We start from the raw sequence: 27,788 nt of genomic DNA on the forward strand, positions 1-27,788 counted from the left end.
TTCAGTGTTTTTATTCTAGTGGACACACGAACAGAGACTTTATCAATTTCTAGAGATTTCTGCAGGTCTTTTGCTATTCCCCTTGGGTTCTTTTTCACCTCCACCAGCATCGCACGTTGTGCTGTTGGTGTGATCTTTGCAGGATGCCACTCCCAGGGAAGAGTAGCAACAGTACTGAGTTTCCTCTGTTTGTTGACAATTTCTCTTACTGTGGACCGACTAACACTCAGGTCTTTAGAAATGCTTTTGTAGCCTTTTCCATCTTGATACATCTCTGCAATGCTCGTTCTCAGCTCCTCTGAAAGTGGTTTTGGCTGAGGCATGCTGTACATAAATGACTTTTTTTGAGAACAGGCTTTGTCAGTAACCTGTTGTGTGTCTTTTTAATAGGCAGGGCACCTCTACAACCCACACCTCCAATCTCATCTCACTGATTGGAACACCAAATAGCTTTTGTAGAAGGGGTTCACATACTTTTTGAACCTAGACTGTGATTGTTTAAATGGTGTATTCATTTTTGATAAGAACAAGTACAATTGTTTGTGTGTTATTAGGCAGATTGTGTTTGTCTGTTATTGAGACTTAGATGAAGATCAGACCACATTTTATGAGTGATTACTGCAGAAAAACAGAACTGCAAAGGGCTCACAAACTTTCTCTCTATAACTCTATCACAGTTCACGACCTCCTCTACTGCCATGATGAGTCCACGCTCGGGTTGGAGAAGCAACACTACATATTCTGCCTGGGTAGCCTCCAACCTGACTATATAAAAGTCATTCTCAAACTTCTGGTAATTTCTTCCACCCACTTTCTCTTTTTTCAATTGCTTGTTCTGATTACCCTCTCACCCCTTTTCTTCTCCTCACCTGCCTCTCACCTCCCTCTGGTGCCTTATCCTTCCCCTTCTTCCATGGTCCACTGTCCTCCCTGATCAGATTCCTTCTTCAACTCTTTACCTCTTCCACTTATCACCTCCCAGCTTCTTACTTCATCCCACCCCCCCCCCACCCAGAACCTTCCTCCCTCATCTGGTCTCACCTATCACCTGCTCCTTTCCCTCTCCCATCTTCTTTTTCTGGCTTCTTCCTCCTTCCTTCTCAGTCCTGAAGAAAGGTCTCGACCCAAAACAGCGATTGTTTATTCATTTCCACAGATGCTGCCACACCTGCTGAGTTCCCCCAACATTTTGTGTGTGTTGCTCTGGATTTCCAGTGTCTGCAGAATCTCTGGTGTTCATGGCACAGGGATTCTAGTACAGTATGGCGTAACGCAAGGACAACGGAGAGAGGTGGGACGTAGGGTCCGAGAATGTGGCAGCCCCACCAGGAAGGCGATATGAAAGAGGTACCTGCTTCAAAACATGTCAGCATATGCTACCTTAATTTTCTTGCGGGCATTTACAGAAAAATAATAAAATTTATGAAAAAACTACACATACAGTAAATAAAAACTGACCAACAACCAATATGCAAAAGACGAATTGTACAAATAACAAAAATACTGAAAACGTGAGGTGTCAAGGCCTTGAAAGTGAGACTGTAGCTTGTGAAATCAGTTCACTGTTGAGGTGAGTGAACTTATCCAAGCTGGTTCAAGAGCCTGATGGTTGAAGGGTAATAATTGTTCCTGAATCTGTGGTGTGAGACCTGAGGCTCCTGTACCTAATGGTAGCAGTGAGTAGAGTGTGTGGCCTTTACGAAGGCAGAAGAGAGAAAAGAGAATAACAATACTGTCTGTCTTCCTGAAGCAACATACTGTGAAGTGCCTGGAGTTGGGGAGCCACAGAAGGTGGTGTAGGACAAAACCTCTGCAGATCCACAGTAACTCACCTTCCCTAAGGAGAAGCCTCTGATGTGTTGAAGGGGAGACCGGAAATCCAGCCCCAGTCTGTGTTTACGGTGTTTTTCTTGCAATATCATTCTGGAGAGACGCTGTATCATTTTTTAATGCATGCATTTCTAAATGACAATAAACGAGAACTGAGTATCCTCATAATCGAATAATCTAATCTACTCTATAATAGAAGCTTGGTCACAACTGAGGAACTCCACAGGGAGGAAGTTTTATTTTCATTGTCTACCTGCATCAGTCTCCCAATTACATCCCATCTCCTTCTCCCTACCTGCCCTCTTTCACACACCTCCCATTTCCATCCAACAATTTGGGTTCCTGCCTCACCCCCTCCCTTCACCATGAGACATAGGAGTAGAATTAGGCCATTTTGGCCCATCAAATCTGCTCCGCCATTTAATCATGGCTGGTCCTTTTTTTCCCCTCCTCAGCCCCATGACCCAGCCTTCTCCCTGTAACCTTTGATGCCATGTCCAATCAAGAACCTATCAATCTCTGCCTTAAATACACCCAACGACCTGGGTGTGGTCGTTGCCTGTGGTAATAAATTCCACAAACGCACCAATCTCTGGCTAAAGAAATTACTCCGCATCTCTGTTTTAAACGGAAGCCCCTCTATCCTAAGGCTGTGCCCTCTTGTCCTAGACCACGGGAAACATCCTTTCCACATCTACTCTGTCTAGGCCTTTCAATATTCGAAAGATTTCAATAAGATCCCTTCCCCATCTTTCTAAATTTCAGTGAATACAGACCCAGAGCCATCAAACGTTCCTCGTATGGTAACCCTCTCATTCCAGGAATCATCCTTGTGAACCTCCTCTGAACCCTCTCCAATACCAGCATATCTTTTCTAAGATGAGGAGCCAAAAACCGTTCACAATACTCATGGTGAGGCCTCACCAGTGTCTTATAGAGCCTCAGCTTCACATCGCTACTGTTGTATTCTAGACCTCTTGAAATGAATGCTAATACTACATTTGCTTTCCTCACCGCTGACTGAAGCTGCAAGTTAACCTTTAGGGTGCTCTGCACAGGGCCTCCCAGGTTCCTTTGCATCTCAGATTTTTAGATTTTCTCCCCATTTAGAAAGTAGTCTGCATAGTTATTTAGAGCATAAGAGATAGGAGCAGAAGTAGGCCATTTGGCCCATTAAGTCTGCTCCGCCATTCAATCATGGGCTGATCCACTTCATCCAGTCATCCCCACTCCCCTGATTTCACCCCATACCCTTTGATGCTCTGGCTAATCAAGAACCTATCTATCTCTGCCTTAAATACACCTCCACCTGACTTCGCCTCCACAGCCACTCGTGGCAACAAATTGCACAGATTTACCACCCTCTGAAGTAATTTCTCCGCATCTCTGTTCTAAATGGACGTCCTTCAATCCTGAAGTCGTGCCCTCTTGTCCTAGAATCCCCTACCTTGGGAAATAACATTGCCATATCTAATCTGTTCAGACCTTTTAACATTTAGAATGTTTCTATGAGATTCCCCCCTCATTCTCCTGAACTCCACCAAAGTGCATGACCATGCATTTTCCAACATTGTATTTCATTTGCCACTTTCTTGCCCATTCTTCTAATCTGTCTAAGTCCTTCTGCGGCCTTCCTGTTTCCTCAACACTACCTGCCCCTCCAGCAATCTTTGTATCATCTGCAAACTTGGCAACAAAGCCTTCTATTCCATCATCTAAATCACTGATATAGAGCATAAAAAGAAGCGGTCCCAACATCGATCCATGTGGAACACCACTAGTCAGTGGCAGCCAAACAGAAAAGGATCTTTTTATTCCCACTCAGTGCCTCCTACCAATCAGCCAATGCTCTAACCATGCCAGTAACTCTCCTGTAATATCACGAGCTTATTGCTTAGTAAGCAGCCTCATGTGTGGTACCTTGTCAAAGGCCTCTGAAAGTCCAAATATACAACATCAACTACATCCCCTTTATCTATCCTACTTGTAATCTCAAAGAGTTCCAACAGGTTGGTCAGGCAAGGTTTTCCCTTAAGGAAACCATGCTGACTTTGTCCTATCTTGTCCCATGTCACCAAATGCTCCATAACCTCATCCTTAACAATTGACTCCAAGATCTTCCCAACCACTGAGGTCAGGCTAGCTGGTCTATAATTTCCTTTTTGCTGCCTTCTTCCTTTCTTAAACAGTGGAGTGACATTTGCAATTTTCCAGTCATCTGGCATCATGCCAGAGTCCTACGATTTTTGAAAGATCATTCCTAATGCCACCACAATCTCTAATGCTACCTGTTTCAGAACCCTAGCGTGCAGTTCATCTGGTCCGCATGTCTTATGTATCCTAAGGTCTTTCAGCTTTTTGAGCACCTTCTCCCTTGTAATAATAACTGCACTCACTTCTCTTCCCTCACACCCTTCAATATCTGGCACACTGCAAGTGTCTTCCACGGTGAAGACTGATGCAAAATATTCATTTAATTCATCTGCCATCTCCTGGTCCCCCGTTATTATTTCTCTAGCCTCATTTTCTAGAGGTCCTATATCTACTCTCATCTCTCTTTTTTTTATGATAAAAAGCTTTTAAAAAAACATTTTGACAATGTTTGCTAGCTTGCTTTCATATTTCATCTTTTCCCTCCTAATGATTCTTAGTTGCTCTCTATAGGTTTTTAAAAGCTCTTAATCCTCTATCTTCCCACTAATTTTTGCTTTGTTGCCCCAAAAGTGGTTGAGCATGGAGTGAGTAGGTGCATGTGAGTGTGGCTCCTGATTTTTATTGAAAATCTACCTGTTTATCTTTGCCATACGCTCGAAATAACTGAATATTTAACATTGTGAACAACCCGGGACGTTGCTGGACACTGAAATGGCAAATAAAATGCACCTCTGAAGTAAAACTGAGGAAAAAGACAGCGAAGCCTCGAGCAAGAAAGCTGATGTTACGGTTATGGCGCTGTTGCACGATGCTGGGCCTGCGTTATCTGATGACCTTGAGAGGCATCGTTTAGTACTTCTTACTGACATGACGCAAGCGGTGCATTCTGCCCTAAAAAGAGAACTCGAAGATGCATTGTCACCAGTGAATGCTACCATGGAACAAATTATGTCTTATTAGGAGTCGCAGGATGAATGCATTCATGAGGTTGAAGATGGCCTAAATGATTATAGTGACCAACTGGTGAGCACTGAAGCCGCCATTGCAGCATTGCAGAGTGAAAACACATTTCTGAAGGGAAAGCTTGATGACCTCGAAAATTGGTCGCGGAGATCCAATTTGAGAGTGGTCGGCATTCCTGAAAATTTGGAAGGTTCGGACCCTGTTAAATTTATGACCAAGTTTTTTGACGAAGTGCTGGGGACAAATTTCTTCTCAAGGCCTCTCGTGCTCCTGCGTGCTCACCGAGTCGGACATAAACCATCCAGCGTCCCTGAAGCCAGCAAACGAGACCAAGAACGTTCCTGGTTCTCTTTCACTACTTTCAAGATAAGCAACGCATCATCAGTAGATGAAAGCAGGAGCTGTATTTCCGCGGGCACTGGGTGTTTTTTTATGAGGATTTTAGTGCGGAGCTGGGGAGAAAATGAGCAGCGTTCAGAGGTGAAATCCCTGCCTTAAGGAAAGGGCTCTTGTATCCTGCCCGGCTCCAGGTCACCCATGAAGGTAAAAAGCATTATTTCGATACACCAGAGGCAGCCAAAGAGTTTTACCATTCGCGCTGGGGAGAAGAAGAATGAGAAGAGCAATGACTTTTTTTTCAGGTTATTAATGCAGCATTGAAGGGGCCTCCCACCAAGGTAAACTGTTAATTTTCACAACCCATTTCTTTGTTCATTTTTTTCCAGTTTAATTTGTGGAACGTGATCGGGTTGAACTGTTATGCTGTGGAATCTGATTAACAAGAACTTTCAACCAGCAAAATGTAAATATTTGGGATTTGCATCTCTGGCGTTTAGTTTTCCAGTTTCTTGTTTTTAATGTTTTGCTTGGCCTGTGTTACCTTTAGCCTATATATTTTAAAGGTAGAATAAGTGAGTACAAATTTTAAGGAGGGGAGCCACCCTAGATTAGAATGAAGTTTTGGTTGTACGGAGAACGCTTTGATGAAAGTTTTTTGTTTGGTAATGCCTGCGATCATCCTCAGTTGGGGAGGTAGATCTAGATTTCGGGAGATAATTGTCTTTTCCTGTTTGTGTAAAGGAGTGGGGGGAGTGTTTTGGGGGATCACCATGGCAGCTTATTCTTTTGTGTGTTGTGGATGGGCCAGACTTTTTTTCCATTGTGCTTTATTGTGTGCAGCTTGTGCCCTCAACTGTTTTGGATTGTAGGCCCTGTGTGTCTTTTGATATGGTTAACATGGGTGATGCTGATGGAGGCCACCCTGTGAGGGTTATTTCTTGGAATGTAAAGGGGCTCAATGGTCCTGTTAAAAGAGCTAAAGTTTTCTCTCATCTGAAACAATTAAAAGCAGATATACTATTTCTATAAGGGTGGAAGACCATAATAGACTCCGTAAAGCATGGATTAGTCAGGTTTTCCACTCCAGATTTAATAGCAGGTCTGGGGGTGGGGGGGTGGGGGCGGCAGTACTAATCACCAAAAGAATGCAGATTACACTATCTGATGTAATCAGTGACCCTAATGGTTGCTTTATTATAGTCTCTGGATCTCTTTTTCAGATACCTGTCATTTTGGTAAATCTTTATGACCCTAATTGGGACGATGTCCACTTTGCGAATAAGGTTTTGTCATTAATACCTAACCTGACTACACACCAGCTAATCTTTTCAGGAGATTTGAACTGTGCTACTGACCCATTGCTTGATAGGTCTAGCCCTAGGGGAACTTCTAGTACAGCAAAGGTCTTCTTGATGTTTATGCAACAAAATGTTACATGGATCCTTGGAGATTTTTGAATCCTTGGAGATTTTTGAATCCATCCGTTAGGCAATTCTCTTTCTTTTCTCATGTTCACCACTCCTATTCCAGGCTAGACTATTTCTTTATAGATAGCTCCTTGATACCAATGATTAGACAAATTGAGTACACTATCATAGTTATATCTGGACCTATGTTTTCCTTTAAACATTAGAGAACGGCCTCTGTGGAGACTTAACCCCCTTTTGCTTTCCAATGAGAAATTTTGCAGTTATATATCGGCTAACGTTGATGCATTCTTCGAGGCTAACAAAACTGAGTTGGTATCATATTCTTTACTTTGGGAAACTTTAAAAGCTTGCTTGAGGGGTCAAATAATATCTTATACTTCACATGCCAATAAAGAGCATAGGAAGGAAATGCAAGTGTTATCGCAATCTATTTTGGACCTGGATAGGCAATATTCTGAGGCACCCACTGCAGAATTATATAAAAGCCGGGTTGATTTGCAAGCACGAGGAAATCTGCAGATGCTGGAAAATCAAGCAACACACACAAAATGCTGGTGGAACGCAGCAGGCCAGGCAGCATCTATAGGAAGAAGTACAGCCGACATTTCGGGCCGAGACCCTTCATCAGGACTAACTGAAAGAAGAGATAGTAGAGATTTGAAAGTGGGAGGGGGAGGGGGAGATCCAAAATGATAGGAGAAGACAGGGAGGGGAGGGATGGAGCTAACAGCTGGAAAGTTGATTGGCAAAAGGGATACAGAGCTGGAGAAGGGAGAGGATCATGGGACGGGAGGCCTGGGGAGAAATAAAGGGGGAGGGGAGCACCAGAGGAAGATGGAGATCAGGCAAGGAGTTATTGTGAGAGGGACAGAGAGAGAAAAAAGAGAGAGAGAAAAAGGAAAAAATAATAAATAAATAAGGCATGGGGTAAGAAGGGGAAGAGGGGCATTAACGGAAGTTAGAGAAATCAATGTTCATGCCATCAGGTTGGAGGCTACCCAGACAGAATATAAGGTGTTGTTCCTCCAACCTGAGTGTGGCTTCATCTTGACAGTAGAGGAGGTCATGGATTGACATATCAGAATAGGAATGGGACGTGGAATTAAAATGTGTAGCCACTGGGAGATCCTGCCTTCCCTGGTGGACAGAGCATAGGTGTTCAGCGAAATGGTCTCCCAGTCTGCGTTGGTCTCACCAATATATAGAAGGCCACACCGGGAGCACCGGACGCAGTATATCACCCCAGCAGACTCACAGGTGAAGTGTTGCCTCACTTGAAAGGACCATCTGGGGCCCTGAATAGTGGTGAGGGAGGAAGCGTAAGGGCAGGTATAGCACTTACAAGGATAAGTGCTGGGAGGGAGATCGGTGGGAAGGGATGGGGGGGTGACGAATGGACAAGGGAGTCGCGTAGGGAGTGATCCCTGCGGAAAGCAGAGAGAGGGGGGAGGGAAAGATGTGCTTGGTGGTGGGATCCCGATGGAGGTGGCAGAAGTTACAGAGAATTATATGATGGATCCGGAGGCTGGTGGGGTGGTAGGTGAGGACCAGGGGAACCCTATTCCTAGTGGGGTGGCGAGAGGATGGGGTGAGATCAGATGTGCGTGAAATGGGAGAGATGCGTTTGAGAGCAGAGTTGATGGTAAGGGAAGGGAAGCCCCTTTCTCTAAAAAATGAAGACATCTCCTTCGTCCTGGAATGAAAAGCCTCTTCCTGAGAGCAGATGCGGCAGATACGGAGAAATTGCGAGAAGGGGATGACATTTTTGCAAGAGACAGGGTGGGAAGAGGAATAGTTCATGTAGCTGTGAGAGTCCGTAGGCTTATAGTAGACATCAGTAGATAAGCTGTCTCCAGAGACAGAGACAGAAAGATCAAGAAAGGGGAGGGAGGTGTCGGAAATGGACCAGGTAAATTTGAGGGCCGGGTGAAAGTTGGAGGCAAAGATAATGGTCAACGAGCTCAGCATGCGTGCAGGAAGCAGCACCAATGCAGTCGTCGATGTAGCGAAGGAAAAGTGGGGGACGGATGCCAGTATCGGCTTGGAACATGGACTGTTCCACAAAGCTAACAAAAAAGCAGGCATAGCTGAGACCCATACGGGTGCCCATGGCTACACCTTTAGTTTGGAGGAAGTGGAAGAAGCCAAAGGAGAAATTATTAAGAGTAAGGACTAATTCCGCTAGATAGAGGAGAGTAGTGGTAGAGGGGAACTGGTTAGGTCTGGAATCCAAAAAGAAGCAGAGAGCTTTGGGAGCTTCCTGGTGGGGGATGGAGGTATATAGGGACTGGACATCCATGGTGAAAATAAAGCGGTGGGGGCCAGGGAACTTAAAATCATTGAAAAAATTCAGAGCATGAGAAGTGTCATGAACATAGGTGGGAAGGGATTGAACAGTGTCGAGCTATGCAGAAATGAGTTCGGTGGGGCAGGAACAAGCTGAGACAATGGGTCTACCTGGACAGGCAGGTTTGTGGATCTTGGGTAGGAGGTAGAAATGGGAAGTATGGAGTGTGGGAACTATGAGGTTGGTGGCAGTGGATGGGAGATACCCAGAGCTGATAAGGTTGGTGATGGTGAGGAAGACAATGGCCTGGTGCTCCTGGGTCATGATCGAGAGGTAAATAAGAGGAGATATCAGCAAGTTGTCGCTGTGCCTCGGCAAGGTAGCTTTCAACCTGATGGCATGAACATTGATTTCTCTAACTTCCGTTAATGCCCCTCCTCCCCTTCTTACCCCTTATTTATCACTTTTTCCTTTTTTTTCTCTCTCTCTCTCTCTGTCCCCCTCACAATAACTTCTTGCCTGATCTCCCTCTTCCTCTGGTGCTCCCCTCCCCCTTTCTTTCTCCCCAGGCCTCCCATCCCATGATACTCTCCCTTCTCCAGCTCTGTACCCCTTTTGCCAATCAACTTTCCAGCTCTTGGCTCCATCCCTTCCCCCTCCTCTCTTCTCCTATCATTTTGGATTTCCCCCTCCCCCTCCCACTTTCAAATCTCTTACTATCTCTTCTTTCAGTTAGTCCTGACGAAGGGTCTCAGCCCGAAACGTCGACTGTACCTCTTCCTATAGATGCTGCCCAGCCTGCTGCGTTCCACCAGCATTTTGTGTGTGTTGCTTGATTTGCAAGCGTAGTTTAATCTCCTATCTACAAACCTATCAGAACAATTAATTCTTAAGACATGTGGCCTCTATTATGAATGTGGTGGCAAGACGAGCCAGCTTGTGGCTCATCAGTTGAAGCGTCAAGCTGCACCACGACTTATTCCCCAGATAAGAGACACACACCAAAACTTGACAAGCAATCCAAAAGAGATTAATAACATCTTTGCAGCTTTTAATTCCTCTCTGTATACCTCAGAGTTTCCCTCAGATATAACAAATATGGAACGTTTTTTAGATAATTTGGAAATACCAACTCTTGAATCAGAGGAGGCGGAGAATTTAGATCGGGCTCTTGGGCAGGAAGAGACTAATAATGCCATTATAGCTATGCAGAGTGGTAAGTCACCAGGCCCTGATGGTTATCCGATAGAAGATAAGCTCATACCAGTCCTTCTAGAAGTGTTTCAGGAATCTTTGGAGAACGGTTCCTTACCCCCTACTCTTTCACAGGCATCTATTTCACTACTTCTTAAAAAGGACAAGGACCCAACTCAATGTGGATCATATCGCCCCATCTCACTTTTGAATGTGGATGTGAAAATTTTGGCTAAAGTGTTTGTGTGCTATTTAGAACACCCCCTTCCCAAGATAATCTCAGGTGATCAAACAAGTCTTATTAAAAATCGCCATTCTTTTTTTAATATCAGTCGACTGGCTGATGTGGTCTATTCATCCAGTGCCTCTCTGAGTCGGGAGGTTGTTATCTCCTTGGACACGGAGAAGGCATTTGATAGAGTGGAGTGGGTATACTTGTTTAGTGTTTTGGAGAAATTTGGATTTGGCAGAATATTTGTAGCCTGGGTTAAGCTATATCACTCGCCTTTAGCATGTATACAGACAAATTATTTTCGATCTGACTATTTCCCATTAACACGTGGCACTCGCCAAGGCTGCCCATTGTCCCCTCTTCTTTTTGCAATTGCAATTGAGCCTCTTTCTATTGCACTTAAGTCAACTACGTTATTTCACGGCGTTAGGAGAGGGGACATGGAACACCGTGTATCCCTATATGCTGATAACCTCTTACTTTATGTTAGCGACCCTGCAGATAGCAGTCCTGCTATTGTGTCATTATTAGGTCAATTTGGAGCCTTCTCTGGCTATAAACTGAACCTTCAAAAAAGCAAGTGCTTTCCCATTAATAACTTGGCCCTACAGATCCGACAGGAATCTTTGCCTTTTCCTTTATCTCAAGATGGTTTTGTATACTTAGGAATACACGTTACTCTCTCTTTTACATCTCTGTTTGAAACTAACTACAGGCCTCAGGTTAGCCAAATGAAGGCTGATTTTGAGAGATGGCGCAGATTACCCCTTACTATAGCTGGGAGAATTCAATCAGTGAAAATGACTATACTTCCTAGATTTCTTTATTTGTTCCAGTGCTTGCTAGTTTCCTTATCCAAATCATTTTTCAAGTCAGTCGGCCAAGCTATAACCTCCTTTATTTGGGAAAATAAGGTCCCAAGGGTTAATAAGTGCATTCTCCAAAGAGGTCGTGACATAGGTGGTATGGGCCTTCCTAGCTTTATTCATTATTACTGGGCATCGAACATTCAAAAGGTATTATTTTGGCTCCACCGGCCAGATATAAACTGGTGCCTGCTTGAGACACGGACTTGCCACTCCTCGTCTCTCCCAGCTTTAGTGTATTCTTCCTTACCATTGAAATCCTCTCAATTCACATCTAACCCGATCGTGCTCTCCACCCTCAAAATCTTTAATCAATTTCACTGCCACTATAAGTTCACATCAGCTTCAGTTTTGGGTCCCATTCACAGAAACCATCTATTTCCCCCCTCTACACTCGATTCAGTTTTTAGACAATGGGGTTTGAACGGTTTTATGTGCATTAAGGAATTGTACACTCATAATATACTTAATAGTTTTGATGACCTGTGCAGTAAATATAGTCTTCCGCATAATCATTTTTTTAAAATACCTGCAGACTCGCCATTTTGTCAAGGAAAAATTTCCCTCTTTTCCTGATCTACTACCTGCAATGGTGTGGGAAAAACTCAATCTTAGCTTTAATGATGTCAGCATGGATTTGTGAAAGGAAAATCATGTCTGACGAATCTCATAGAATTTTTTGAGGATGTAACTAGTAGAGTGGATAGGGGAGAACCAGTGGATGTGGTATATTTGGATTTTCAAAAGGCTTTTGACAAGGTCCCACACAGGAGATTAGAGTGCAAACTTAAAGCACACGGTATTGGGGGTAAGGTATTCGTGTGGGTGGAGAATTGGTTAGCAGACAGGAAGCAAAGAGTGGGAATAAACGGGACCTTTTCAGAATGGCAGGCGGTGACTAGTGGGGTACCGCAAGGCTCAGTGCTGGGACCCCAGTTGTTTACAATATATATTAATGACTTGGATGAGAGAATTAAATGCAGCATCTCCAAGTTTGCGGATGACACGAAGCTGGGTGGCAGTGTTAGCAGTGAGGAGGATGCTAAGAGGATGCAGGGTGACTTGGATAGGTTGGGTGAGTGGGCGAATTCATGGCAGATGCAATTTAATGTGGATAAATGTGAAGTTATCCACTTTGGTGGCAAAAATAGGAAAACAGATTATTATCTGAATGGTGGCCGATTAGGAAAAGGGGAGGTGCAACGAGACCTGGGTGTCATTATACACCAGTCATTGAAAGTGGGCATGCAGGTTCAGCAGGCGGTGAAAAAGGCGAATGGTATGCTGGCATTTATAGCGAGAGGATTCGAGTACAGGAGCAGGGACGTACTACTGCAGTTGTACAAGGCCTTGGCGAGACCACACCTGGAGTATTGTGTGCAGTTTTGGTCCCCTAATCTGAGGAAAGACATCTTTGCCATAGAGGGAGTACAAAGAAGGTTCACCAGATTGATTCCTGGGACGGCGGGACTTTCATATGAAGAAAGACTGGATGAATTGGGCTTGTACTCGTTGGAATTTAGAAGATTGAGGGGGGATCTGATTGAAACGTATAAGATCCTAAAGGGATTGGACAGGCCAGATGCAGGAAGATTGTTCCCGATGTTGGGGAAGTCCAGAACGAGGGGTCACAGTTTGAGGATAGAGGGGAAGCCTTTTAGGACCGAGATTAGGAAAAACTTCTTCACACAGAGAGTGGTGAATCTGTGGAATTCTCTGCCACAGGAAACTGATGAGGCCAGTTCATTGGCTATATTTAAGAGGGAGTTAGATATGGCCCTTGTGGCTAAGGGGGTCGGGGGTATGGAGGGAAGGCTGGGGCGGGGTTCTGAGTTGGATGATCAGCCATGATCATAATAAATGGCGGTGCAGGCTCGAACGGCCGAATGGCCTACTCCTGCACCTATTTTCTATGTTTCTATACTCTCAGCTGATGTCTTTGGGAGTTCAAGATCTAAATAAAACTAAGACCAGGTGGGAGGATGACCTTGGTATGGATCTGGCTGAGGAATATTGGGCAAAAGCATTGAATAGGGTTCATTCCTCGTCACGATGTGCTAGACTGGGGCTCATACAATTTAGTTTTACGCAGGGTACATTTAAGTAAAGCCAGGCTTGCTGACATATATCCTGGGACAAACACTGGCTGTGACAGGTGTTCCTTCTCTTCGCCTGGTTTAGTGCATGCATTTTGGTCTTGCCCTCGGCTTGATGGCTATTGGGTACTGGTTTTAAAAATTCTCAGTGAGGTTCTGGGAGTGACACTGAGACATAGAAACATAGAAACATAGAAAATAGGTGCAGGAGTAGGCTATTCGGCCCTTCGAGCCTGCACCGCCATTTATTATGATCATGGCTGATCATCCAACTCAGAACCCTGCACCAGCCTTCCCTCCATACCCCCTGATCCCCGTAGCCACAAGGGCCATATCTAACTCCCTCTTAACTATAGCCAATGAACTGGCCTCAACTGTTTCCTGTGGCAGACCTTCCCCACTTATAGCTGTATTTGGTGTGGCAGATAATGTTTTGGGTTTAAATGCAAGCCAGTCGGATATCATTGCATTTACATCGCTATGGCCCCTTGGAGAATCTTGCTGGTCTGGAAATCTGCCATGCCACCCCCACCCCCCACCCCCATCTGCTGCTGCTTGGTTAGAGGACATAATGTTTTTTCTGAAACTAGAGAAGATTAAATTTACTCTGAGGAGGTCTGTGAAAAAGTTTTATTCAACATAGAGACCTTTCTTGTCATATTTTGGGAGTTTTAAGGAATTACTTACCAGTTGAGGGCATTTGATTGTACTTGGGGATTTGCCCCTTTTAACGTGCACATGGTTTACCTCATAGGATGATTAATGCATTGTAATACGAGTGTATTCTGGATCATCTGATGTATTGTGGATGTGTGTGGGCCTTCGTCTTGAAGGAATGTGGGGGTATGGCTGTGAAATGTCCATACTTATATTTCTGAAGTGTTTTATTGTAAATATATTACCTGCCATGGTATATGCGGGGAGGGTGGGTGAGGGGAATTTTGTTTAAGGGTAAGATATAAAAGCAAAAGGAGGAAAAGAAAATTAAAACATTTAAAAAATAATAATTTTTGCTCTGTTGTATGCCCTCTCTTTTGCTTTTACATTAACTTTGACTTCCCTTGTCAGCCATGATTTTGCTATTTTGCCATTTGAGTATTTCTTCATTTTTGGAATAAATCTATCCTGCACCTTCCTCATTTTTCACAGAAATTCACACCATTGCTGCTCTGGTGTCATCCCCACCAGCATCTCCTTCCAATTTACTTTGGCCAACTCCTCTCATACCACTGTAATTTCTTTTACTCCACTGAAATACTGCTATGTCAGACTTCACTTTCTCCTTTCAAATTTCAAGTTGAACACAATTTCAAGTCTGATCACTGCCTCCAAAAGGTTCTTTTATCTTGAGATTCCTAATCACCTCCGGTTCACTACATAACACCCAATTGAGTATAGTTGATCCCCAGGTAGGCTCAATGACAAACTGCTCTAAAAAGCCATCTCATAGGCATTCAACAAACTCACTCTCCTGCAATCCATTACCAACCAGATTTTCCCAATTGACCTGCATGTTGAAATCTCCCAAGATTATCATAACATTACCCTTTTAATATGCCTTTTCTATTTCCGGTTGTAATCTGTGGTTCACATCCCAGCTACTGTTTCGAGGCCTGCATATAATTGCCATCAGGGGCCTTTTACCCTTGCAGTTCAGTTTCTTACTCAACCCACAAGGATTCAACATCTTCTGATCTTGCGTCACATCATTCTAATGATTTGATGCCATTCTTTACCAGCAGAGCCACGCCACCCCCTCTACCTACCTTCCATCCCTCTGATACGATGTGTAACCTTGGACATTCAGCTCCCAACTACAACCATCCTCCAGCCACGATTCAGTGATGGCCACAACATCACACCTGACCATCTGTAATAGTGCAACAAGATCATCCACCTTTTTATTAAACTCTGTGCATTGAGATATAATACCCTGAGTACCAGCTTTCTCCCTTCCTGATGTAGAAATTTGACCCTATGTGATGACGATTCTCTCCCCACCTCACCAACCTACTTGGCTGCGGCCCAACAACAGAATCTTTGTTGCTCCAGGTGCCCATATCAGTCTCTCATCTACAAGAAAACAAGAGGAGAAGACCCCTCTGAACACTTTAACCTAACCCGCCACTCAACCTGGGTTGCTGGAGCTGGGGGAGACAACAGCACTCACTGCAGCCTCTCTGCCTTCCCATTCACAAGATGCTCATCAGGATAAAATGTTAGCATTGCTTCTCAACCTGTGAATGGTAGTCCCAGGCCTTACATAGAACATGGAACAGTACAGCACAGTATAGGCCCTTCGGCCCACAATATTATGCTGAACTTTTAAACTTCTCCAAAATTAATCTAACCGTTCCCTCCCACACAGCCCTCCATTTTTCTATCATCAATGTGTCTATCACCACCCCTGACAGCATGTTGCACATACCTACCACTCTGTATAAACTCACCCCTGATGTCCGTTCATTACGTGCCGTGTCGTACAACATGGACGACCACAGTCTTTCCCTGACCATGATTGCTCCTGGCAAATTTTTCAACAGAAACGGTTTGCCATTGTCTTCTTCTGGGCAGTGTCTTTACAAGACGGGTGACCCCAACCATTATGAATAGTTTGTGGAGATTGTCTGCCTGGTGTCAGTGGTCGCACAACCTGGACCTGTGATCTGCACCAGCTGCTCATACAACCACCCACCACTTCACGTGACCCTGATCGGGGGCTAAACAAGGGCTAAACATCTTACCCAAGGGTGATCTGCAGGCTACCAGAGGGACAGAGCATCTTACACCTTCTTTGGTAGAGACATATTTCCATCCTGTCACTCAACTCTGATATCTCCCCTAAATCTTCCTCCAAACACCTTAAAATTATGCCCTCTCATATTTGCCACTTCTGCTATGGGGAGGGGAAAAGGTGCAGGCTACCCACTCCTTATCATCCTGTACACCACCCCTCACCTTTCTATGCCTCTTATCATCCTGTACACCACCCCTCACCTTTCTGCTCTCCAAAGAGAAAAGCCTTAGCTCACTGAAACTATCCTCATAAGACAAGCTCTCTAATCCAGGCAGCATCCTGGTAAATCTCCTTTGCACCCTCTCTATGGCTTCCACATCCTTTCTATAATGAGGTGAGCAGAACTGAATGCAATACTCCAAGCAACACACACAACCTACTGGAAGAATTCAGCTGGTCAGGCAGTAGCTATGGAGATGAGTTTGTAGTTTAGAACTGAGACCGTAGTCCGATCATGGTTTTATAGAGCTACAATATTACCTCATTGTTCTTGAACTCAATCCTTGACTAATGAAGTGGATTTTGCTTTAGTGGTACTAGGTTCAGGTGTACTCACCCATCACCGATCCCGCAATGATTCCCAGCCCCAAGAGCTTGCTGAGGAGGATTTTCAAACACGGAACTGGAAGGAATGGAAGATAAAATGTTAATGTTTCACCTGCACAGAGCCTGAATGAAAATACAGGATCCTAGGGTTACTCTGCAGGTTGGACAGCATCTGTGGGAGAGTAAACATGAACCGGGATAGGGTGTTTTATGTGGTAAGGAAGGAATGAACAACAGGGATGTTTGTCAGGTCAGGAGAGTGTGTTCATAGTGCTTTTCCCCAGTACTGGGGGATCATAAACTAGTGGTCATAGATTCCAGGTGAAAGAGCAGACGCAAAACCTTTTCACACAGACGTTAATGGAAAAAGACACTGGAGGAAGTGTACAGCCAGATATGAATACAATATTTTCAATTCGGACAGGTACCTAGATAGCAAATAGGACAAGCTCTGGAAGGCTCCTTGATCAGCATGGAAGTTAGTCTGAAAGGCCTGCTTCTTGTGCTGCTCTGTGACAGTATGAAGGATGGTGGCACTGGGAGGTGGGTCGGTCGGGGTACAGCAGGGTAGAGAGACCAGGCAGTTATTCCTACTCCTTTTTCTACTGGAGGAGATGGCACCATTGAACATTGCATCCTTCAGACAGTTCATGGAACCACCTCTTTTGCTTTTACTTCTTTCAAATATGATTCTGCTACTGTGTTCCATATCTTGTTGGTGTGTTTTCAGACCGAATGAACAATCTGGCATTTTGCTTTCTCTGAGAGAGGTCAGTGAGGTTTCAAGCAAAGAGCGTGGACTGGAGGGAAGGAAGCCTGGATTAACTCCATTTCTCTCCAAGGAAGATTGAAATCAATGAGGACGGGAGTGGAAGGTGAGTGGGTGTTCAGCACCGTCTGCCTGAGCTTGACTCGTCTCTTTCGAGCTCGCTGCTCCCAGAGGAACATGCCTGCATTCAAACAATCTTCCTTTCCCTCTTGCTCAACGCTGCCAGAGTATTGGGCCTCTGGTAAGATTTTATCAACACAGTTTATGAACTGGCCCCTGTAGATCATGTTGGATGTGTCACTCCTTTTTGTTGCTATCTTGTGCGATTTTGTTCGGGGTGGACCGGCTTGGTGGGCTGCAGTCAACAAAAAACGCTGCGCTAAACTGAACTGAGCTGAGCTGACACTGAACATGGGCTGTTTCAATGAATTTACGGTTTGATGTTTTATATTCTGTGCTTTTCGCCAGTTTTTCCCCCCATTGTTCTTGTCTGTGCTTTTTTGTGCATTGGGGGGTTTGATGTTTCTCTTTGAACAGCTAACACGGTTTTTTTTTGCTTTGTGGCTGTCTGTGGGAAGACAGGGTTGCCTACTCCATACATATTTTGATAATAAACATACTTTGAATCTTTAAGTTAAATAGATCTACCACATTACACATAAAATATTATAGAAAATAAAACATTTTTAAAATCGCCTCCCTATAGGTTGTGGATTGGAGTGGTCCCAACGACCACCACAGCACCAAGGACATCATTTCAAGAAGTCCGGGGCTCCTCGAGTGATTGACACCCAACTCCACCAATTAGACCCGAGCGGATTTGGTCACAGTGCTCCGTAGTGAGCCAATCGAGTGCGGGGATCGGAAATCATATGGCCCGCAGACAGTCAGCTTGCCATCGCCGCGTGGTTAAGGCGACGGGGACCCACCATGCAGGAAATTCAGCTCCAGGAGGAGTTCATCGTAGCAGCGCTCGGTGAGCAGGAAGTTTATCAGGAAAGTCTTCAGCAGCTCGGCGACCGCCATCTCCGCAACCCTCCCACCTAGCGGCGTCCACAGTGTCGCATTCCGGACCGTCCGGGCGGAAACAAACTGTTCCACGGTCCGATGTCTAAGGTTCCTACCCGCCTGGCCTTTGGTGCAACAAATATCCTGCCCCTTCTCGTTTATTATATACACTATCTAATCATAAGTTTAATTTCAAAGAAGTAGGGTTTTATTTGCCTAATATAGTAGGACAGCTGTTTGGTGCTGCAGCCACAATCAAAACTAAAACGGCGACCCCCTCCCCCCCCGTCACAAACAGAAGGTCTGCAGATGCTGGAAATCCAGAGTAACACGCCCAACGCTGGAGGGTCTCAGCAGCTCAGGCAATGTCTGTGGAAAAGAATCCAGGTCTCGGGCCTGACCCTGACGTGCGGCTCCACAGCAGCCTCTTGCCGTGCGAGAGCATTCTGACTGGTTGCCTTACAGAGACTCCAATGCGCAGGATGCAAGGGGATTATCACGTACACTGTTCATACAGATCAGGTCACAAAGTAAAACAATAATGATAATCGCTCTCTCCATGGCATTGAGGTTATGCCCGGCTGTTGTGCTCCGTGCCCGCTAACATGATGAACTGATAAGCGAGACTTTGGGCCTACTCTGGGGTTCGGATCGAAGGACTAATTTTGGTTCAGAATGTTGTTGCTTCTATTGTTTGCATCATTTTTTTCTCTCTCTCTCTCTCTGGTGTTTATCTTTTTAATCGGGTTGTTTCGGGTTTCTTGCTTTGTGGCTGCCTTTAAGCAAGCACATCTCAAGGCTGTATAATTTATACATTCGTTGATAATAAAAATGTACTTTTAATACAGAATAATGTGTTTTAGCTACAGAGAAAATGGAGTGCACATAAATAAAGTGTAAGATCATAATAAGGTAAAGCAGTGGATGTGATATGCGGCACGGGATCCAGGGAAACTCGGCTGGAAGATGTGGCTTTGTGGGAGGGAAGGGTTAGATCGATCTTGCAGGAGGTTAAAAAGTCAGCCCAAATCGTGGGACAAGGGGCCTGTTCTGTACAGTAGTGTTCAATGCACTGTGTTAACGTTCCCTCTCTCCACGGGTGTGCCTGGCCTACGGAGAGCTTCCAGCATTGTCGGGGTTTATTTGATGGTTTTTGTATTTTAAAAAAAACGTTTTAAAACAGGAAGCACTTTGGGGAAGTTGCCGAGTTACGGGAACATTCTGTACTGTCTTCCTGCTGTGTGTGTGTGTGTGTTCGTTCGTTCAGTTCTGGTCACCTCATTATGGGAAGGTAGGTGCAGAGGAGATTTACCAGGATGTTTCCTGAATTGGAGCGTTTGACTTGTGACGATGTTCATGGACATTAGGAATATTTAAGAAACTCTTCTATAGGTACATGGATGAAAGAAAAATGGAGGGTTTTAAGGGAAGGGAGAGTTAGATTGGTCTTGGAGCAGGTTAAAAACCTGGCACCATGTCTACATTATTTTTCAGGGTCATCTGTAAATAGGTGAGGATTGGTATGGAAATGGAGTCTTGAGAAGCTAACAAACCGACACAAAGATGAAAGATTACTTCACTTACACACCTCTGGAATAATGAACAATGAAGAAGTTCATTTAAACAGGAAGATTTTATATTCCATAGTCATAGTCATACTTTATTGATCCCGGGGGAAATTGGTTTTCGTTACAGTTGCACCATAATTAATTAATAAGTAATTAAACCATAAATAGTTAAATAGTAATATGTAAATTATGCCAGGAAATAAGTCCAGGACCAGCCTATTGGCTCAGGGTGTCTGACCCTCCAAGGGAGGAGTTGTAAAGTTTGATGGCCACAGGCAGGAATGACTTCCTATGACGCTCTGTTGCATCTCGGTGGAGTGAGTCTCTGGCTGAATGTACTCCTGTGCCCACCCAGTACATTATGTAGTGCAAACAACAGGAATTCTGCAGATGCTGGAAATTCAAGCAACACACATCAAAGTTGCTGGTGAACGCAGCAGGCCAGGCAGCATCTGTAGGAAGAGGTGCAGTCGACGTTTCAGGCCGAGACCCTTCATCAGGACTAACTGAAGGAAGTCCTGCATCATGCCTACAGATGCTGCCTGGCCTGCTGCGTTCACCAGCAACTTTGACATTATGTAGTGGATGGGAGACATTGTCCAAGATGGCATGCAACTTGGACAGCATCCTCTTTTCAGACACCACTGTCAGGGAGTCCAGTTCCATCCCCACAACAACACTGGCCTTATGAATGAGTTCATTAATTCTGTTGGTGTCTGCAGAATCCATTATGGAGGACAGAATGTGTATAAATATCTCTCCAGCAGACTTCATCATGATCATCATAACTCCAGTATTTCTACTATTTTTTAATGTTTCTTAATTGTACATATGATTTTTTTGTGTTCTATTGCTGAGCAGCAGTGAACCATCTGATTGGCCTATCAGAGTTCTCTTTGGGAACAAGTTGACTTGATCAGCATTTCTGATCTGGCTATTGTTTACTATTGCACTTAATTTTAAAAAAATCAAATTCTGTGGATAAAGCCAGGGTCTGAATGAACTGCATCCACACATTTTGGGAACAGTCAGTGGAGGCATTAGTAAACAAATTTAACTTGTGTTAAAAAGATATAGAGTGCCAAAACAACAATTGATTTTCTGGGGGATCAGTGGGTTAGGCAGCATCAATGGGGGAAGGAGATATCAAGCAACACACACACACACACACACACAGGCAGCATCTGGGCTCCCCTCCCCCTTTCTTTCTCCCTAGGCTTCCCATCCCATGATCCTCTCCCTTCTCCAGCCTTGTATCCCTTTTGCCAATCAACTTTCCAGCTCTTAGCTCCATCCCTCCCACTCCTGTCTTCTATCATTTTGTATCTCCCCTTCCTCCTCCCACTTTCAAATCTCTTACTATCTCTTCTTTCAGTCAGTCCTGACGAAGGGTCTCAGCCCAAAACGTCGACTGTACCTCTTCCTAGAGATGCAGTTCACCAGCATTTTTTGTGTGTGTTGCTTGAATTTCCAGCATCTGCAGATTTCCTCGTGTGAAGGAGTTATCAGTCTCATTCTACTGCAGATGCTGCTTGACCTGCTGGGCCCCTCCAGCAGTTTGTTTGTGGTTGCAGATTCCAGCGTTTGCAGTGTTTTGTGTCTTCATACTGAGGCCCTTGTCGGTCATGAGTTGACCATGGATAATGCGTCCTAGCTGTCTAGATACACAAGAATGGGCAGCCCGTGTAGCAAGTTCCCCCTCTCCATGCGTCTGATGAACCCAAAGGAAAGATAGAGACCGATACAGTTTGGCACCAGCAGTTGCCAGTCAGCATTCAATTCAACATAGAATTGTTTTAGGATCTCCAGCTCCATCTTTTTTTCTTCTGGGTTTACTCCCGAAGCCTTCCTCATGAGTGGGTATAGCCGCAGGGCAGCAGAGGTTTGAGATGAGAGTTTTCCTTCTAGCTGAGCTGCCAACCATGGCTGATGAGCCCCATATGCCCAAAGTGACTGGTTTTAAGGAGCCAGAAACCCACCTTTGCCCCTTCTCCCATCAGTAGAAACAGTACCACCGGGCTTAGTAGCCACACGTGAAGGCCAGGAGCTGGACTTGGTTGTCAGAGGCTCTTTGAGGTGCACACCATTGAAAGCATTTAATAGGTAGTGGAAGTTTGTCCCAATACAGTGTTAGAGAACTTGTGGAGAGTTTTAGAAAATTACGAAGGAAGCGGGGAAATCAAAGAGCTGTCAGTTTACCAGTAACGGACTGGTAGTGTAGTGGTATTCTCACTGATCTTTGAGGTGACTGGCCCCAGGGTCGAATCCTTACACACTTCCCATCTCTGCTGGGCTGAGCTTGGAGCCAGCAACTAAGCCTGATAAAACATCTTTAAACACTAGAGAAACAGCAAGGTCGCTGCCCAGCGCACCACGAGGCTGGAGAGGAAAATCAGTTTACCAGTGGTGTTGGAAAAAAATTGGAATCTTTCCTAGGAAGGGAATAGACAGTATGCAGGTCTAAAAATAGTCAGTTTCATCTTCAAAAAGGAAACATTTTGTTTATGCAGCCTTATTGAACTCTGCAGAGCTGGGCTGAAAAGTGGCAGTCCGAGCTCAATTGGAGAAGTGTGAAGTGTCTCACTTTGGCAGGATACAGGGTTACAGACAGGAGTCTTCGCCATGTGGAGGAACAGGGGGATCTTGAGGTCCACGTTCATTGATCCCTCAAGGTTGCCTTACAAGTTGACAGGGTGGTTAAGAAGGTGTATGGTGTGTTGGCCTTCATTGGATGCGAGGGTATGTTGCATGCAGCTCTGAAAGCAATGGTCAGACCACACTTGGAGTATTGTGGTCAGTTCCGGTCACTCCATTATAGGAAGGATGTGGAAGATTTAGAGAGGGTGCAGAGGATGCTGTCTGGTTCAGGGAACATGTCTTGTGAGGATAGGTTCAGCAAGGAAGGGTTTTTCTCTTTGGAGTGAAGGAGAGTGGGGGGGGGGTGACATGATAGAGGTGTACAAGATTATTAGAGCCATAGATCAAATGGACAGCAGTGCCTTTTTCCCAGGGGCAATACAAGAATATAAGTGAGTATAATTTTAAGATGATTGGAGGAAAGGATAGGGGAGATGTCAGAGGTAGATTTTTTTTTATATAAAGTGTTGTCAGGGGCGGTGGTAGGGGCAGATATGTTAAGAGATAAACACGTGGATGAAAGAAAAATGGAGGTCTATATGGAAGGGAATGGTTAGATTAATCATGGAGTAGGTTAAAAGGTTGGCGAAATGTTGTGGGCCGGTCCTTTATTGGTCTTTGTTCTATATTGAATTTTTGAAGGGAGCTTAAACAATGGTGATATAGTTAATCAGGAGTTTCAGTAAGGCTGTGTGTAATACACAAAAAGTATGGGATTGGGGAATATGGAGTCAGAGAATGAATCATTAAAGGAGAAGGCACTGGAAATAATCAGGAGGTCAGGCAGCACCAGGTCATGGTTTGCTGCACTGACTAGGTCTTCCTCTCCAACCTCCTGTGTGTTTCCAGCACCTTCTGTTCTTATTTTAGATTCCAGGCATCTACAAGTTTTTGATTTGCATTTGCGGGTCGGGGAGGCTGCTTGATTGCGGGATGACAAATCCTGGGTCGGGGGAGAAAAGGTATACATTCCCAGAACAGAGAGGTTGGCTGGGATGTTCCTCAGGGATCTGCAAACAATGTCACTGTTCACTGCAAGAGGTCAGACTTTGGAATCAAGAGCACATATTCTGCATTGGGATTTCTGCCAGCTTGTTCCCAGGGAAATGCAACAAATTCAACCAGAATAAAAGGACAGAGGTTTAATATGCTGGTTTGTTCTGTAACTTCAAAACATTAAGCTAATTGAGAGGAAGACTAAGGAGTGCGAAATGTGTTTACTTTAAGCAAGGTGCACACATATCAGGTGATAGCATCATCATGTGTGCAATTCACATATTTTTACATAAAACCTGTAATGAATTATTTCAATGAACAAAACAGTTTCTCAACAATGCATTTACAACATTAATCACATTGAATACACAATAGGTACAAGCAAGGATATTAGATTATGAAGACACGCAGTCCTCTTTTATTGTCATTTAGTAATGCATGCATTAAGAAATGATACAATATTCCTTCAGTGTGATATCACAAAACACAGGACAGACCAAGACTGAAAAAACTAACAAAACCACATAATTATAACATATAGTTACAACAGTGCAACAATACCATAACTTGATGAAGTCCATGAGCACAGTAAAAAGTTCAAAGTCTCTCAAATGTCCCACATCTCACGCAGACGGGAGAAGGAAGAAAATCTCTCCCTGCCATGCCCGACCACAGTCCGACTCTGAGTCATCCGAAAACTTCAAGCCTCCGATCAGCTCTCCAACACCGACTACTGAGCGCCATCTCTGTCCGAACGATTCGACCTCAATCTCGGTGGCCAACAGCAGGCAAAGCCGGGGATTTTGAGGCCTTCCCTCCGGAAGATTCCCGACCGCGCAGTAACAACAGCAGCTAACTGGCATTTCAGAAATTTCTCCAGATGTTCCTCTGTGCTTTCACATCCGTCTTCACCAAATCAGAATTGTCCACGGCCCCTATTTAATGGATATGATATAATTTTTCACCGGAGGGCTGCGCATGCGCGCGGCGTGCTTTCTGTCCTCCCGCCTAAACGGAATTTGAGGGGCGACAATTTGTTCCAACTTTGACCTCCATCATCAAGAGGCGTTTGCTCAAGAAGGCGCATCCATCGCTAAAGACCCTCACCGTCCAGGACATGCTCTCTACCATCGGCGAGGAGATGCAGTTCATTAGGAGTTTAAGGAGATTTGGTGTGTCACAGATTTCTACCAATGCGCTGCTGGGAGCATTCTGGCAGGCTGCATCACTCTCTGGTACACGGGCACCAATGCAGAGGATCAAACAAAAAGCTGCAGAAGACTGTGAACTCAGCCACCTCACCTCCATCATGGGCACTAGCCTCCCACCATCGATGTCACTTTCCTTAGGCAATGCCTCAAAACGGCAGTATCCATCACTGAAGACCCTCGCCGTCCAGAACAAGGCCTCTTCTCATTACTACCATCAGAGAGGAGATACAGGAGGCTGAAGCCCCATATTCAATGTTTTACAACATTGTAAATCTGCCATCAGATTTCCAAATAGTCCATGAACACTTCCTTGTTATTCCTTTTTAGTTCACACTTTATTTTATAATTTTCACTAATTATAAAATAATTACTGCTGCAAAACAACACATCTGTTGTATAGAGAGAGATTAGAAGATTAGAAGAAGCCTGATTCTGATATCTGGAAGTTGGTGCCAGAGGAGGTGATGGAATTAGGTGCAGTCAGTGTTTAGAGGATTTAGACAGGCAAAGCACAAAGGATACACTTCAAATGTGGGCAAAAAGGGTCAGAATGGACATGGCAGGCTGAATGGCCTGTATCTGTGCAGTACTATATTACAGGAGGATGTAACTTATGGAGAAATCATGGTAAAAAGAATTAGGACAATGGTAAGTGTAGTTTGTAAATTGTGGGAGTAAGAAGAGGGAGATGGATGGCTGGCACAGTTTGAGTCTAGGTGTGGCAGGAGATCACAGCCTGCAGGAAAGGCTGTCACACTGTACCCAGACTTTATGAAGAACGCAAGCACGAGGCTTCATTTCTAGCAGACGCTGGAAATCATCGTGAAGGATCCTCACCATCCAGGACATGCCCTGTTATTGCTACCATCGGGGGGGGGGCGCGGGGGAGGCACAGGAGCCTGAAGGCACACACTCAATGTTTTAGACACAGCTTCTTCCCCTCTGCCATCAGATTTCTGAGCACCAGTGAACCCGTGAACACTACCTTTCTACTTTGCTCTCTGTTTGTACTTGTTTTTGTATTTACTGTAACTTAAATATTTTTAAAAATACATTATACTGTACTGCTGCCACAAGACAAATTTCACAACACATCAGTGATAATAACCTTGATTCTGAGAACACCGAACACAGTGCACGATTTCTTTCCCTTCTCTCTTCGAACTATCACCTCCCAGCTCCTCATATCACCCTTCTACCCCCACCTATCCACCTTCCCCAGGTATCACTCATCCATCGCCGGACCCCCTCCTTACCAGGCCTGAAGGGACTCAGCCCAAAATGGCAACTGTTTGTTCCGCTTAACATTACTGTATTATGGTGAATTCAACCTAAAAGCTACATAACTCTGCAATGCATGGCGAATAGCAATGAGAATGTGTACGCCTGTCGTTTTTACTCGAAACCGGCGTTTTCAAAATTATCCGGCGTAGCGTGGACGTAGCCTAAGATTCAGGTCAACACAAGACATAAAGGTGTGAATGTTCCTTTAAGGGAAAGCTAGTACTGTTACTTGTACGAACACTGCTAATTTACTGTTCACCGGGAAACAATAACTCACACCAGTATAAACTTAGATCAAATTGTATTGACAAAATATTTTAAAATATAACAAAATAATACTATATAATACAAAATAATCAAAGGGCCAAAATTATTTTGTGTGTGTATGCATGCGCACGCACCTATAACATGCACATTATTATTGGAGCTCATTATTGCATTATCAATCCAGTTTGTTTCATTTCCATTTACTCACAGTACTGAAACGGTTTTGTCTGAAAACCCAGTCCAAGCAAAACAAACCATGCTATGTCGAAGGAAAAGGGTGTCAAACTTTCTCCAATATCTTGTGCTAACTTAAAGTTATCTGCACAGTCTCTGTGAGACCATTGTCTGCATGAGGATTTTCCATTATCTATCCTTCAAAGTGGGCTCTGTGAGCATTTCACCACATTCTGCTCTGTTCATTGTCCATCTCTATTCTCCTTCTTCATTCCCACTCTCTCTGAAGAATGGCTCCCTGACTTCTTCCCCATGCTCTTGCTAGAATGTTCCCAAGACAAATCCTATTGGCTAATTCAACAAGCCTATCTTAACTGAGTTGTTATTTTAAACAGCAAAAATTAAATGCTCGATTGTACAGTGTAACTGAAGGAACACTTATTGCATTTTAAGAAAATCTACAGAAAATAAAATACCCACAGCATAACTATTAATAACATAAAGCGTGGTCTTAAACCAAGGTATTACATAGATACTGCCTGATCTGCTGACTCCCTCCAGCTGTGTGTGAGTGTGCATACATACAGGGGTTGTATTAAGCCAGACTCAGACCTTAGGGAGACCAGCACGCAGAGTTTGTCAGACGCATGTGCGTGGAGGGGAATACCCAGAGTGTGGGGGATTCTACTTGGGGAATGGAAGGATCCAGCTGAGTCACTTTCCCTGAGAGACAAAGCTGAAGGAAGACCTAATAGAGGTAGTCACAGTGACAAACGGATTGATGGAGATGGGAAGGGTGTTCGCATTTATGGTATAGAGTCATAGAAAACTACAGCACAGAAACAGGCTCTTCAACCCATCTTGTCCGTGCAAACCATTTACACTGCCTAGTCCCATCATCCTGCACCCGGACCATAGTCCTCTGATCCATCTACCTATCCAAACCTACCTTCAATGTTGAAATTGAAATTGCATCCACCATTTGCACTGGCAACTCGTTTCACACTCTCACCACCCTCTGAGTGAAGAAGTTTCCCCTCATTTCCCCTTTTACCCATGACCTCTAGTCTTTCCCAACCTCAGTGGAAAAAGCCTGCTTGCATTTCACCTATCTATACACTCATAATTTTGTATACTTCT

At 44.4% G+C, this 27,788-nt stretch overlaps 1 protein-coding gene across 2 annotated transcripts in view; it reads right to left on the reverse strand.

Moving 5' to 3' along the window:
• The window catches only part of mpdu1b (mannose-P-dolichol utilization defect 1b), a 160,936-nt gene extending 141,547 nt beyond the window's left edge, over positions 1-19,389 (reverse strand). Inside the window, exons 1-2 of one of the 2 annotated variants that reach the window (XM_063047564.1) lie at positions 18,433-19,389; positions 16,745-16,810 (exon numbers count right to left, since the gene is read on the reverse strand). In XM_063047564.1, the coding sequence (XP_062903634.1) occupies positions 16,745-16,810; positions 18,433-18,529 (163 nt within the window). In that variant the 5' untranslated portion in view covers positions 18,530-19,389. The remainder of the gene's footprint in view (positions 1-16,744; positions 16,811-18,432) is intronic. The other variant, XM_063047563.1, reaches the window with a different exon arrangement.
• Between the last annotated feature and the right edge of the window lie 8,399 nt (positions 19,390-27,788).

This window comes from Mobula hypostoma, chromosome 5, assembly GCF_963921235.1.
Source record: "Mobula hypostoma chromosome 5, sMobHyp1.1, whole genome shotgun sequence".
In the NCBI taxonomy this organism is placed as follows: domain Eukaryota; kingdom Metazoa; phylum Chordata; class Chondrichthyes; order Myliobatiformes; family Myliobatidae; genus Mobula; species Mobula hypostoma.